Consider the following 14,362-nt stretch of genomic DNA (forward strand, 5'->3'; position numbering starts at 1 on the left):
AGGTTCAGGGATATCATTCTTTGACTTTGTTCTTAGTTCCTTGTCTGTTCTAAAAATCCATAACCTATGATGTAGGGAATTTTATTATGGTGATTATAACACCTCTAGATAAGTTTTCTTCTTTAGTTTGTGAACTCCACAGAGGTATGTGCCATGAACTTAAATGCTGCTAATGAATAGGTTCTGACAGATTCCTGTTGTCTTTATTACAATGTACTTCTGCTAGCAAAGACTTCTAATGCTTGCAGTAAATTTTGTGAGGAATTGTCATGAACAGCTTCTTTAGAAATTATTTTGAGAAAATAGTTAGGTTCATGGACACTTCTAGCAGGAGTAGAGAGATGCTTTTATTGATGTTCCAAATCATTGTTTCTCATATATAGTAAAACAAAGTTGTTTTCTTATCTGGTACTTTAAAAATGTGTTTGAAGAAATAAGAAAATGTTGTATTGATAAAGACTCAGCAGTATGCTATTGCAGCACTGAGAGTGAGCCACGTACAGGGCTGAGTTAGCAAGATGGAGTCAGCAGTTGTGAGAGGAGTGATTATTCCTCTCAATTTGTCACTTAAGACAGAGTTAACCAGGATCCCTGGTGCCAGACAGACATTGACATACTGGAGTAAATCCAGTGGAGACCATCAGGATGGCAGAAGACTGGAGCACAGAGTTGTAAAAAGAAGAGAAGGCAAAGAGGAGATTCTGTTGCTGTCCACAGCTACCTAATGGGAGACTGCAGAGAGGACAGAGAGACTTTTCTTACAGGTGTGCACATAAGATGTGAGGCAATGGATTTAAATCACAATAAGAAATATTTTAACTAGATATAAGGAACTCTCAGTAATAACAAAGTATGCCCCCCCTCCCAAAAAAAAAAAAAAAAAGAAAAAGCTTTTTCAGAAACTGTAAAGAGTTTTTGATTATTCTAATCACAACCCTCTGAGATCAGCAAGTCTAGCCTGTCCCCCAGCACTGCCAATCCCACCTCTATTCCCCAGGTGCCACATCCATACATCTTTTAAATCCCTGCAGGGATAGGTACTCCACCACTGCTCTGGGCAGCTGTACCAGGACTGGAAAAGCCTTTTGGGGAGGAAGGTCTGCCTAATATCCTCTCATCCTGTCCCTTGTTCTCTGGGAGCCCGCCTGACTGTACTCTCCTGTCAGGAAGTTGTGGAGAGTGAGAAGGTCCCCCCTGAGCCTCCATTTCTCCAAGCTGAGTCACCTCCAGCTCCTTGTGCTGGCTCTTTCTGATCCACGCTCAGCTGCTTCTCTCAGACCCTTCCCCAGCTCTGTTCCTTCCTCTGGACAGCCCCTCAATGTCTTTCTTGACCATCTGAAGAAAAAGTTGGATTAACATAATTATCTTAAAAATGGAATTGAAAATAATTACATTATGAGATCCAAGCTGCTTCTGTTCTACTAAATAAATTTTGCCACATTTATGCAGAAATTAAATTGAAAGTAACAAAAACATATCATAGAGCAGACTGGCTTTTTTTTAGTTGTGTGGCAGGATAGTAAGAAACAGCCAAAGCCAACCCAAACAAGAAGCACATTATAAAGGTCAAAATATTTGTCTGTATCTGCTGAATTCATAAATATAACATGAGGGACAATACTTCATGTATTTATTTTGCTTAAGGTAATTATTTAATCGCATAATATAGATTAGGCCAATCACACTACTTTTACATGTTATTATCGATAGGAAAACTGTAGTATTCCTATTATTTACATGGTGTAAATAATGGTTCTCTCTAGAGGCCTGAAAAACTTCTGGAGATGTTTTGAATATTGCTTGAAAAAAGTTCCAGTGAGAATGCTTCTTTAGCCAATTATTTAGGTGTCCTTGAGCAAAGCTCTGTCTGAATAACTGGTTTTTGCTGGGTTTGGTTTCTTCCAGCTTATGGCATAGGCCTTCTTGTGACCTTTGTTGCCTTGGCACTGATGCAGATGGGCCAACCTGCTCTCCTCTACCTGGTGCCCTGTACTCTCCTCACCAGCTTCGTGGTGGCCCTTTGGAGAAGGGAGCTTGCCATGTTCTGGACGGGCAGCGGCTTTGCGGTGAATACCAGTTTGATATGAGTGTCTTCAGGAAATACTAATATTATAAAAAACCTAACTATAATTAAAGTTGAGTAAAATACTGCAGTATTATCACACAAAGATTTTGGTTTTGCTTGATTGTTTCCTTTTTTATATACTTTTTTTTTGCCTCTGTAAAGTTTTCTGGTTTTTGCAGTATTTGTGACCACTTAAATTAGAGTAGTGAAAAGTAAAGTAGACCTTGTCTATCCTTGATTCTGCCAAAATGTTACTTGTTTGATCTCTCTTGGAAGTATCAGTAGTAGTAAAAAGTTTCAATAGTATATAAAATGTTGGGTTTAGTTATGTATAAAATATACCCTTAAAATAGTTTCTTCATATTTTTTCATAGCTTACTCTTTATGAAATGTAGAAATGTAGTTCAGTATAGTAAATTATCCTCTTGTTTCATTGTGCTGCAAGTGCAATTAGCTTGATTCAAAAAGGAATAATTTCTATCATGATGCAAGATTTTTCTTTTTGTATTCTTACTAGAAGGCCAAATCTATCAAGCTAAAGGTTCCCCCAGTGAATTTTATTTTATTTTATTATTCAACTATTTGTGATAATCTTCACAAACTTCCACTATAGAAATTAATTTAATTGTTAGAGAAATATTTGAGTTCATCTGAAATGTTATGTAAAAGTTGCTAGTTCTTTACACTGATAGTAAAGGTGAGCAGAAGTGGACAGTAGCCAAGGACCAAGTGCCTGTTGCTGCCTCATCAGCAGAGTACATCTGAAACTGGTGAGGAACAATCACTCAGAAAGCAAACACTTTTCTGGAAGGAAAAATTCCCCTGGTGTCCTGTGAAACACAAAGGATAACTGTATGCATCTGTCCACTGCTGGAGAATGATAATAGTTGATGGACATTTAATCTTCATCTTATGTGTGACCTTTATCTCAGATAACTGGACACATTAGTTCTTGTTTTCCAGCATTTTGACTGTGATCTTCCATTTACAGAAAGACCTACCTCAGCCTCCTGTGGTGATAGCTCCAGTCAACTGCCCTCAGCTTCCCAAAGACAGCAGTGTACCATCCTCTCAACAAGACGCAGAACAAATGACCAATCCCACCCTCCACGTGAAGGAGCTGCACAGCTCCGCCTCGACTGAAGAGGGATTGGCTGATACCAGCACAAAGACAGATCAGTCAGAAATCTCTGTTGCCCACAGTGAGGAACCAACTGCTCAGAATAAGGATGACCTTGAAAACAAATGCCTAAATGCAGAACAAAACCAGTTGGAATAAGTGATGTGATTAAGAACTCCTTCTTTCCCTCACAAACATATCTATATAAAACCAGTATGTATTCAGGACTGATTTAGTAGGGTTTGCTTTCTTTGAGGAACCTCAGTAGGAGTCTGATCATCAAATCCAACAAGGAATGTTCTGTCTCCAGCTTTGGTACAGCTATATACTTTAAAACATCTCTCTGAAATATGGTGCTCTCCAGGAGTTCCGACGTGTGGGTTTCAATGATCACTGTTAGTGAATGCCTTTGACCATTTGTTCCATTTGCATTATAGCAGGGTAGCATCAAGAGTCTATTTACTCAGTACTCGGTGCTTGTGTGGCTGTTATGCTGCTTTACCATGGTGTAGGTTAATACAGAGGAAGAGCATTGAACGAGTCTGCTACAATGCTTACTTGAGAGAAACACGGTCTCTTTTTATTTTTTTTTTGGCACTTTCCCTATTGTCACCATTTACTTTACTTCTCCTGACTTGTCAAAGCCATTGATATAATGGAATGCATTATTATAAACTGACATTCAGAAAATGCAGAGAATGGTTAAATTATCATTACTCCAAAAGGCTTTATGCTACCATGGTGCATTAAATGCATCTCTTAACTTTTGTCTTTGTTTTTACTTCTAGGTACCTGGGCTACTAGTCTAGTTTAAAAGGCAGGGTGAGTAGAGCTCCAGGAAGCTTTCTAGGCATTCATGTGAACTCTAAGGGCTCTGATAATAAGCAGGGTTGGTCACTGCCTGGAAGCAAATGCATATTAGGAATGTTTAGAAATAATATATAAGCCAAATAGGTAAAAAAAAAATTAGGTAGTAGCACTATACTAAGCTTAACAGGCAGATAAATGTTAAAGGCAGGAAAATGTTAAAGCGCAAATGTTCGTATGTTTGGGGCTTTGAGCTTCTATTTGTTGTTCATTCAAGGAATATAGTTGTGATTTCTGATTCTGAAGAAAAGACTTTGTTTTTTCGTTTCCAATGGAGCACATGCGATGCTAGAGACAGTTGTGATTTAAAATCTACTTGCTGCTCAGTAACTTACCAACTGCCTAAGTCATGTTTTGTCTTTTTCTCAAGAGCAGCCAAAGCGTAGTCTGTCAGGTTCTGGAATGAGCCTGGGAGCTCAACTGTTATTTTGCATCTCTTGCTACATTGTGAAGGAATTTGTGAATTTAAAAATTTTTGAGTGCAGCTGGTCTTACTTCAGATTCCTGAAATTGTGTGTTTTCCTGTATAACCCAATTGAGCCTTTTATGCATCAGCTTTTGTACCTGGAAAGATGATGGGATTTGCGTATTACTTGTCCATCTAAGTATATTCAGCTTTATCAGTTAAGCTGCAGTTACAGAAAGCCTCAAACTCTTCACATGAAAACTGAAATAGAAAATTGAAGTATTATTGGATCCTTGGATATGATTCCAGATTGCATGGAAGAAATACTCTTGAGTATTTGAGAGCCCAAAATGTCATTTACAAAAGCATTGTTGCAGTGATGCAATTAGAGGCATTACTGTTAAATTGAGAGTCTCCAGTTGGCATGTTGAATTGGAGTTGAAGGGCTCTCTTTTCAAGTCTGTCTGTTAAATATCAGCCTTTGTCTTTTTGGCTAGGTCTTCCAAAAGTTTGCCTTGTGCTTTTTGGATGAAAGCTTCTGTGGGCAGTGTGGGCATTCTTTCTCTAGAATGTGAGCAGCTTTATCTAAAATCACACTCTGGCTTCAGACTTTTACCAGCTCCTGCTTAGAGTGTTGAACCTTGTCTGATAGGATGATTTATTAAGTTTTTTGGAAGGCTTCCTGAGTCCAGTGGCCAACACTACATTTAATTTACAAATTGCCCTAATGGAAGATATTGCAAGAGTGATCTGGTTTTCTATCGGACCGTTTCTTTGGCCAGAAGTAACCTGAACCGGTTATTACTAATAAAAAGCGACAGAAACATTTTACTGAAAACTTCAGTCAGCTGGATTATGCCTTAAAGTCATTGTGTAAGTATGGTTATTAAATTAAGAAAACAATCTTGTCTTTAAATAATTAACTTGACAAATAGCAAGGTAAGTTGGAGACTGATTCAAGTTCTATTGGTTTTTGCCTTGATCATCTCTTAGTCAGAATGTTGTTTGGAGTAGCTTTCTACATTTAAAAGCTATTAGCTTTCTGATGACAAAGCATTAGATATTTATCATCTTCTTGAAAGTGTACTTTTGCATTTGTTCTCCTGTGTGGTTAGGAAACCGTTTGTTTCTCAGATTGTTCATAGCTCAATTGAAACAGAAGAACTGGTCATGGCGAACTAGGCATTTCACAGTTACATTCTGGACAGATCTGCTTCATCTCAACTTTTGGGGAATTTCCATCTATTTTTAAATGTAACTTTTTTCTCTCCCAAACCACAAAGAATGCAGGGAAAAAAACCCAAAAAAACAATAGCTTCTCAGTGCTATTATTCTCCAGTTAAAGCATGTGAAGTGGCAACAAATTACAGATTTTGACTATCTCAGTACTGTACAAATCAGGTGAGCCTGGTGTTCCAGTTTGGCTGTGACTGTTCAGACCCTGATCCTGTGCAGTTCAATTGCTTCCATCAAAAACCAAGGCTGTATTTCTTTTGTTTTGAAAATCTCCCTGATCAGCTTAGTTTAAAACTTTATGTTGTATAGGAAAGCATGCTTATCAGTTCAGTGTGACTGACTTTAATTTTATTTGATGATTTCAGATACACATTCCACACCAAACTCGAGTATGAATAATTAAAGTAATGAAAGTAATACTAATGTTAAAAATAATGTTGATAGGTCCCTTGTTTATGTCTTTCGCATACTAAGCCTTATCTGTCTAGAAATTCAGTAAGGGTTCTGTTCCTGAGAATTTGTATGTGTTCAGGAGAAGCATTTATTTTAGTCAAAACCCTGAACTAACGCAAAACCCCCAACAACGACCAACACCACTAAAACAAAAATCCATTTGAGAAAATTGACTCTTTGGATCACAATAATGAGAATCAGATTCATTCCTCAAGTGTTTGTTTTGGTCTGTTCCCTCCTGAAGGAGGATTACCCAAATGCAGCTGAAGGTAGAGTGGAATATGAAAGACTTTACTGAGGGTGACAAGAGAAAAGTATCCTAAATCCTCTTTAAATTTCATGGATTTTATTTTTCTTGTTGAAATGAAGAGCGTTTTAAATGAAATATATAAAAAAGAAACACAAAATAATAGATTTGAAAATATATTCTGTTTTTTACCAGTGGCACTAATAAAAATGCATCTACATATATAAGAATCACCCTTGTGAAAATATTAAATGTTTTCTCTAAACATGGACAGATGCCAGACAACAGAAAATCTGCAGCACAGCCTATTTTCCTAAAGGTTTATTAACATGTTTCATAGAAAACTTTATTTAGAAAACTGTTTGTTTGCAAATTGCTTTAACATTTTCCATGGTCTTGCATAATTGGTCAAGCTTTTCCTTCAGAGGATACTCTTTCCTTCCAGTACCCCTCAGTATGGCTATTGTTAAGAATATCTTGACAGAATTTTTCACCCATACACATTGCAGTGTTTCAACTTGGTTTTTGCATTCCTGATGTGTTGTTCCAACTGGGAATAGATCATCATTACCATTGTAGTGCCTGTTGACTTCTGAGTATGCTGGAAACAGGTGCTGGCTGTGGAGCCAGACAGAACCCAGAGAGTACTTGTGTTGAAATAACAGCATTGTGAGCTTACATACTATGACTGCAGTCATTAATGAATCAATCTGCCTTGGGGAGATGCTGTGGATTTACCTGCAGCTCTTTAAAAAAAAACGGTACTGGGTGCTTGAGAACAGTGTTGCCTTGAAGTTAAAGCTCGCGTGTGCTGTTTTAGTGCAAGTACTTTTGTTCTTGTCTTTAGCTCCATGGCTCTCTATGTGTTTCTGGTTTGTTGCACTACACAGGATGTAAAGCCCATGATACTTCTTTTTAAGAGCAGCTTCATTGACTGGCTATGAACAAACCAGAGTATTCTGTACATGCTTTCATCATCTGGGGTGTTACTTTCAGTACTGAGGGCTGAATATGCTGGCCAAGCAGCAGTGTATACAACTAATGATTATCAGCACTTGGCATGTAGCACATTGACAAAAAATGTGAAATACAGATCCAAATACTCATCCAAATACTCATCCAAAGCCTGCAGAGATGGTGCTTTTTTCCATGACAAATACAATATCTGATGCTTTAAAACATCAGAGATTATAGTATGGTTATATATATTATTATATAATATTATATAGTATTATAGTACTATATATAATAATATATATATATATATATAACTAATATAGCCCTATTATAGTAGGGCTGTGTCTTCAGGTAAATGAGGACAGGAACTACAGTCAGAGGTCCAGAAAACATCATCAGCAAGGAATCTTTAGGTATTTTAATCTCACATGTGGTTTCCTGGCTGGGGCAGGACGTGAAGAACAGAGCTGCACTAACAGCTTTCCAGTTTACGTATTTGCCAGTGGTGCTGGGTAGGGTGGAGAGAGGGAGGAAAAAACTGAAGATGACTCAGAAAGCATGAGAAGAAATTGAACAAGAAAGGCAGTGGAAGAGTTTACTCCAAAGAGAAGACCTAAGGGCATGATAAATATCCAAAAATCTGAAATGCTTCTGCAAATTGGGAAAAAGAATTGTCATTTTCAAGTAGGGATGACATTAGAATTAATAGATTAAAATTACAATAAGGAAATTTTGGCACTGGTGGTAGGAAAAATCTAGAAGTAGCTGACGCGTGAAAGGTTCAGTGAGACAAGGCAGTGCCTAGTGCATGAGCTGCTTTGGTTCTGCAAGGAGGGAATTGAACCACACCAACCAGATTAATTTCATACCACTGGCAGTTGGGGCCAGCCAACAAGCCCTGGCCTACCTGCCCAGATATAGCCTGAGCATCAGGATTCCTGGGTTTAATGATGTTATGGCATGAACTTTATCCCAGAGTACTCAATTTCTATATCATGGGTCTGTCAGAGTGTTCTGTAACCGCTGTGATGGACAGTTCAGCTCTTGTGAGACAAAGACTGTTTTCTGCTACTTTAAATCCTCTGGAAAGAAACCACATCAATTTTAGTCTTTTTTGTCTTTGTTTAATTGCTTCTGGCATCCTGGAACATTTTCAAAACAAGAGAGCTTTGTGTGCAGAAGGTTCGTTTGGGCAGTGGTATAAAAGAACGTTGTTTTCACTGATCCTCTCATCTCTATTTATCATTTATGTGCTCTTCTGTGAGGGTTCCAACTTTTCCAGTTTTGCAGTTAAATATTCAAAGTATATGGAGTAAAGATGACATTTTGCCATCTGTAGATTAGTGATAGGTAATGAATAATGTGTTTAAATTGGATTCTCTTGAATTGGGAACAAGTATACTGTACACAATCATCTATAATTTCAGGAACTAGCAGAGGACTTCATGTGATGCAGGGGCTCAGGATTGGTTCTGTTTACCAGAAGTTGTTGGCGAGTCCAGCATCCAGGAGTTACAGGTACACATGCTCCTAGGGTTATTTGGAGCCACCTTCCTTAGGTGAAGGTGGCATTGCAGTTTATCCAATTTTCTCATAATATTTTTCTGTATGTCAGCATGCAAGTTTAGCTCCAGGTGGCAAACTTCATCCAGGTGTTTGTCTCTGAGAAATTCTGAGATGATCTGCAAGCTAGGGGTTTTTTTTCGGTTGAGAACTGCTTCCTACTGATAGACATGCACTGTATGTTGTGAACTGACTTTGTTTCATGTAAATATTGGTCAGCTGCAAATATGCAGAGACATGGTTTCAAAGTAAACTAGCTCGTCACCAGCTCATGCCCCATCCCTGGAAGTTCAAGGCTAGGCTGGATGTAGCCCTGAGCAATCTGAATCTAGTGCAGGGGCTGGAATGAGATGATCTTAAAGGTCCCTTCCAATCCAAACCATTTTCTGATTCTGAGATTCTTTCATAACTCTTAAAAAAATGGTGGCTTGGGCTGGTAGGAGCCCTGCAGTAGCAGACAGCCAGCACCTCATAGTCAAGTGCTGCTGAAAGATCTCCAGCCCTGAGAATGTGGCACTTGGCATGTGCAGCAACACCCTGTTCAGTCGGTGCACTGAGGCCAGTGAGGTTTCCCAGAGCCCGACCCTTGGGGTAGGGTTGCACACAAGAGTTGTATCTGATGTTGTTTCCAATGGAGTAACTTCATCCTTAAGCCTGAGGTTTGGAATGGATAGAAATAGCTCTTCATCTGAAACATGTATCTGTAGTCAGCAAATGGCCACAAACCTGGCTCTTCTCCATGTAGATCCAAGCCTTGAACATGGTGGATGGTGGGAAGATGGTGATGTTTGGGGAGGAGCACAGTCCTTTACGTGCATTCCCCAGCAAGGAACCAGAAGAGAGTGTTATTGTTCTGCTCTGACTGAAGTTGTTCTGATTTATGTTGAACAAAAACTTTAAAACAGTGATTCAGTTTTAGTTTGACAACATATAAAACAACTCAGAGTGGCATAGTTTAATTTGGTTTGGGTCATAATCTACTGTTTTCATAATCAGTAGTGAAGACTTCAAAAGATGTATATCAGAGATGGTACAGCAGACCCAAAATTGGCAGCAAGCCTGTGTAGGAAACAGGCTGATTGCTCTGATAGCTAGTTAGTGCAGTGGTCCACCTCTGCTGGGGTGAGAATGTCACCAGTTTGTCTTCAACTCGTGCTTTGCCACTTGTGTCCTCCAGTGACCTTTTGACTCTCAAACTCTGATAGAGAGTCCCACAGCCAGCACTGGTTGTGGGAGAGCAAGAAGGAATCTCTGTGTAACAGTGCACACCTGGTGCTGCATGAAAGGCATGAAACGGAATTGACCACTGTGCTCAGCCTGGGGCCTGGGCCACGTGCTGTGTTCCTCATGGGGCTGAACACATGAGACCTCTTCCATCCTAAAGCCACTGATAGAAATTATGAGCTCTAGTACTTTCAGCCTAGCAACACAGGAAAGCAAAACCTAAGAAAAATCTGAATTTACACCCCTGCCCATGGGTGCTTTGCTCATTGCTGATGCTCATTGCTCATGTTCCTTCAAGGCTGGAGGAACTGGGGTCTGATAACCTGCCAGTAACCCATGAGCCCCCTGTGACTGACCCCTGCTAGTGTTACTTTAATAAAACTGAATCAGAAATGCTTTAGGTGTGGATTGGTGGGAGGCTAAAAGCAAAAATTTCAAGCAGTATAAAGGTGATTTACAAGATAAGACCCATTTGCTTTATGCTCGTTTCTTGGATGCTTGACAGTAGCTGTTTTTAGAGAAGTTGATCCTTGGAGATAACATTATCAGTAGAACAGTCCTAAATGTCTGGTGTCTTTGTGGAAGGACTTTATAATGGTGTTCAAATAGTAGTATGTAGGATAGTGTTATGAAGAGTGCAAACTAAAAGATTGTTAGTCTTATCACTTGCAACTGCTTCTGTTTACCTCTGCATATGTATGCATGAAGAATAAACTTTATGCTCATTTCAGGTACTGAAGGAAAGATTTTTCTCTTGATACAACGTATTATATGTTTTTGCTGTTTTAAGATCTTCTATGCAGTTTGGCTCCTTAATAAATTTTTTTAAAAATTAGAAAAAAACCCACACTATAAAACAACCCTTTCAAAAAAAGAACAGCTAAGAAAGTTAGCCAGTGTAGGAGACTGGTTTGAAAACTTGCTTGGAGTGTTTTTCCTGGAAAAAAAATTTCAAACAAGCTATGGAAATGAAGTACAGATGAGACAAAAAGAATGAGGAATTTAGTTCTCCATAAGGATGTAGTCAGTGATGCTGATAAAATTAATGTCCTTCCCTGAGTCCCTGGTTCCTATCTTGTATTTCATTTACTTTGTTAGCCAGTCTGTCAGTGGCATACACCACGTGTATCATTTCCACAGCTGTAGCTGATTGTGGGGTTGTCAATTCCCTATGGGAAGAGGGTCCCTCCCCTCACACAGGCTATTACTTGATGACTTGCAAAATTGTGCATATTGCATCATATCTGCAAGGACAGATAAATCAGTAATTCTGTGACTTTTGTCTATGATACAAGTATCTTCTGTCTATGGTACAAGGTATTTTTTCTGCTGTTATTGTTTGCAAGTAGTAACAAAGAACTGACTGTGTCACCTTATGGATCCCTTCCTGTGCCGACACTAGGAGAGAGCCATTGCAAAGACCAAGGGAAAAAGCGAGTTTGTTTCCAAATAGTAAAAACCATTTTTGTCAAGCATTTCTATTTTTCTGAAACTGTAGGTCTTACCTTAGTACATGCATCAGATTTTCAGTTCAGTCTGGGTGGCCTTTTCCCACCCTATGTCTGTATGGATCTTTATGGTTTTGATTCCAGCCTTCCTTCTGGCTGAATTACAGCCTTGTATCCAATTGCACAGTACATCATAATATATATTTTTTTATATGTATATACATTGTAATACATAGGATTTCCAGTTACCAGATGTAGATTAGCTTTCCTTCTGTAATGTAACATGGAAAAAACCCTATTTCAAAATTAACAGTGATGGCAGAATCTTAAGACAAAGAGATCAGAAATATCCCAAGGGTTTCTGCAGAATGAATTTTCTATGGAATACTGAAACCTGTTTCAGGCATATGTAGATACAATGAAAGAAAACAAACTTGAAAATGACTGGTCAGCTAGTCAAATTGCAGTAGTTTGGTTTTTTCCTCCTGTTTTGCTTTTAAAAAACATTGGAATTTCCTTTAGTCTGTTTTAGTTTAAAACTGTATAAATTTTCTAAAAGTGTCAAATAAAGATACTTAATTTTTGAACTGAGTTTTGCTATTTTGTATCACCCTTAAGTTTGAAACACTTGTTTTTACTGTTTGCTCTGTGATAAAATGTCTTTTGGAATGTAAAGATCACTATCTAAAGCTCCCACCATGAGCTGGATTCCATGCAAAATTCTTAAAACTTGCTCAAAACCAGAAACAGTGTGTGACATCCCCACACAGTCCACACAAGTAATCTCTTCCCATGTTTTTTGTAACCCTGAGAGAATCCTAGAACAGTTTGGGTTGGAAGGACCTTAAAGCACATTGTGTTCCAGCCCCTGCTATAGGTGGGGACACCTTCCACCATCCCAGGCTCCTCCAAGCCCTGTCCAGCCTGGCCTTGGACACTTCCAAGGATCCAGAGGCAGCCACAGCTGCTCTGGGCACCCTGTGCCAGGGCCTCACCGTCCATTTAAAGTTGTATTATCAGTTGTACTGATAAATTTGGTTTGACTACTCTGTTGCATGTTGAAGTGCTGTTGTTTGGGAAGGGACGTATTTACTAACAGTCCCTTTTTCTAAAAAAATGCTGAATATCTACTGAATTACAAGGCAAGTCATGGGTGTATCCAGGAATGGTACAAACTGACAACAGGAACAATTCCACCCTGTGTTTCTGCTTAGTATGTCCAGCATTTCGCTTTTAAATACACAATACAGCTGAGAAGAGAGAAATTGAAAATTTTCTTATGGTATCTGACTCTTAGAAAACAACAGCAACAAAAACAAACAACAAAACCAAGCCAAAAAAAACAAACCAAAACCCCAAAAATTCAACCCACTAAAAAAAGCAGCTGCGGCAAGACAGCCTTTCTGTCTGGGCTGTCACTGGGGAACCAAGAGACAGCTGCTTCCATTCAGAAAAGGCAGGTTCAAAACCAGAAAAACTGGGTTTATTTTAAATAGAGGGTAGTAAATATTAAGATACAATCTGGCCAAAAAGCTCATCCTAAAGTATTGTAAACCTCAGCCTATATTTTTTGAAACAGTGCCTGGTATTCTAGATTTAGACATAGATTTGCATGCTGGAACAGAATCAGCTTAATGAACAAATTGTGTGACCTTTATATTCTTGTACTTGGTTATTCCTGAATCTGTTAAATAGACAAGGACAGAGCATTTTTTGTTTGGAGTTTTGTGGGTTCAGGTTGGTTTGGGGGGAGAGTTTGCTTTGTTTGTTTGTTTGTTCGTTTGTTTTCCAGGGGACTGTTTAGTTTGGGTTTTTTTTTCTAAAAAGCCCGTATTATAGATCTTGACAAAAAGTAATGCTCTAATGGGAAGGGCATCATTCAAACAGGAGCTGTTGACTGAACTGCTGGTCTGCTGAACGCTTGTGGTGGAGCCCACAGTTCTCCTTGCAGTGCCACAGGTGCAGATCCATCACTAGTGAGGATCTTGACATTCCAAGCCCCTCCTGACTACCATGTGCATTTGTTAAAAATCTGTCCTCTGTGACCATCTGCGTCTGCAGGGACAGTTTGTGTGGACTATTCACAAACATCTTTGCACACCTTGCTCAGTTTTGCAGCAAAACCCCCTCAGGCAGCTCTGGAAGGAAGGGCTGAATTCTCCACATTCTCCACCCAGGATGATGGCTCAGTTAAGTACAGGGATTGCTCTATGCACAGATGCTACATAAAGGTCACTTTCAGGGCAGACTGAAATTCCCACCTGGAGAGTTCCTGTGCCAACTAGTGAAATATGTTTTCGTGAATATATTCAGTCAATTACCAAATTTCAAACCATCTCATTGCCTCACTTGTGCAGGTGATTAACTGGGGAGTTCTTGAACTACCTGGGGACCCTAGGACTTGGCTATGCTGCAAATCTGTCCTATTTTTCTTCTTGTGGGAACTTTAACAAGGCATATTACAGTATTGTGATCTTTGGTTTTTTTATTTAAATACAATTCCCAAATTCACAGTCTCTCAGTCTCACCTTCAAGATAGATTTGACTCTCCAGATCACTTCTTCATACTGCTCTCAGAAGAGTTCCTTAGAAAGAGATGCAGCTATCAGGAAAGTGGGCTACATGTCTCCAGGGGCTCCTAGGAATCACCCTGTTCCCAACAGATGCTCCTGAGCAGGTTATGTTATAGTCAGGTACGTCTGCATCCTCTGCAAGGCATAGCCATCTAGCTTAGCCATTCAGATGTTCCATGTTTTCCTCTGTGTGGGGCAGGGAA

The 14,362-nt window shown here is 39.1% G+C and overlaps 1 protein-coding gene across 2 annotated transcripts in view; it reads left to right on the plus strand.

The window, feature by feature from the left end:
* Nucleotides 1-12,177, plus strand: part of SPPL2B (signal peptide peptidase like 2B) — a 32,134-nt gene extending 19,957 nt beyond the window's left edge. Inside the window, exons 14-15 of one of the 2 annotated variants that reach the window (XM_005531368.3) lie at nucleotides 1,906-2,066; nucleotides 3,057-12,177. In XM_005531368.3, coding sequence (XP_005531425.1) covers nucleotides 1,906-2,066; nucleotides 3,057-3,344 — 449 coding nt within the window. In that variant the 3' untranslated portion in view covers nucleotides 3,345-12,177. Of the gene's footprint in view, nucleotides 1-1,905; nucleotides 2,136-3,056 lie in introns of both variants that reach the window. The other variant, XM_014260087.2, reaches the window with a different exon arrangement.
* The last annotated feature ends 2,185 nt before the right edge of the window (nucleotides 12,178-14,362 follow it).

This window comes from Pseudopodoces humilis, chromosome 28 (genome assembly GCF_049639895.1).
Source record: "Pseudopodoces humilis isolate 2021_Gansu_Grassland_sample_001 chromosome 28, ASM4963989v1, whole genome shotgun sequence".
Classification (NCBI taxonomy): Eukaryota; Metazoa; Chordata; class Aves; order Passeriformes; family Paridae; genus Pseudopodoces; species Pseudopodoces humilis.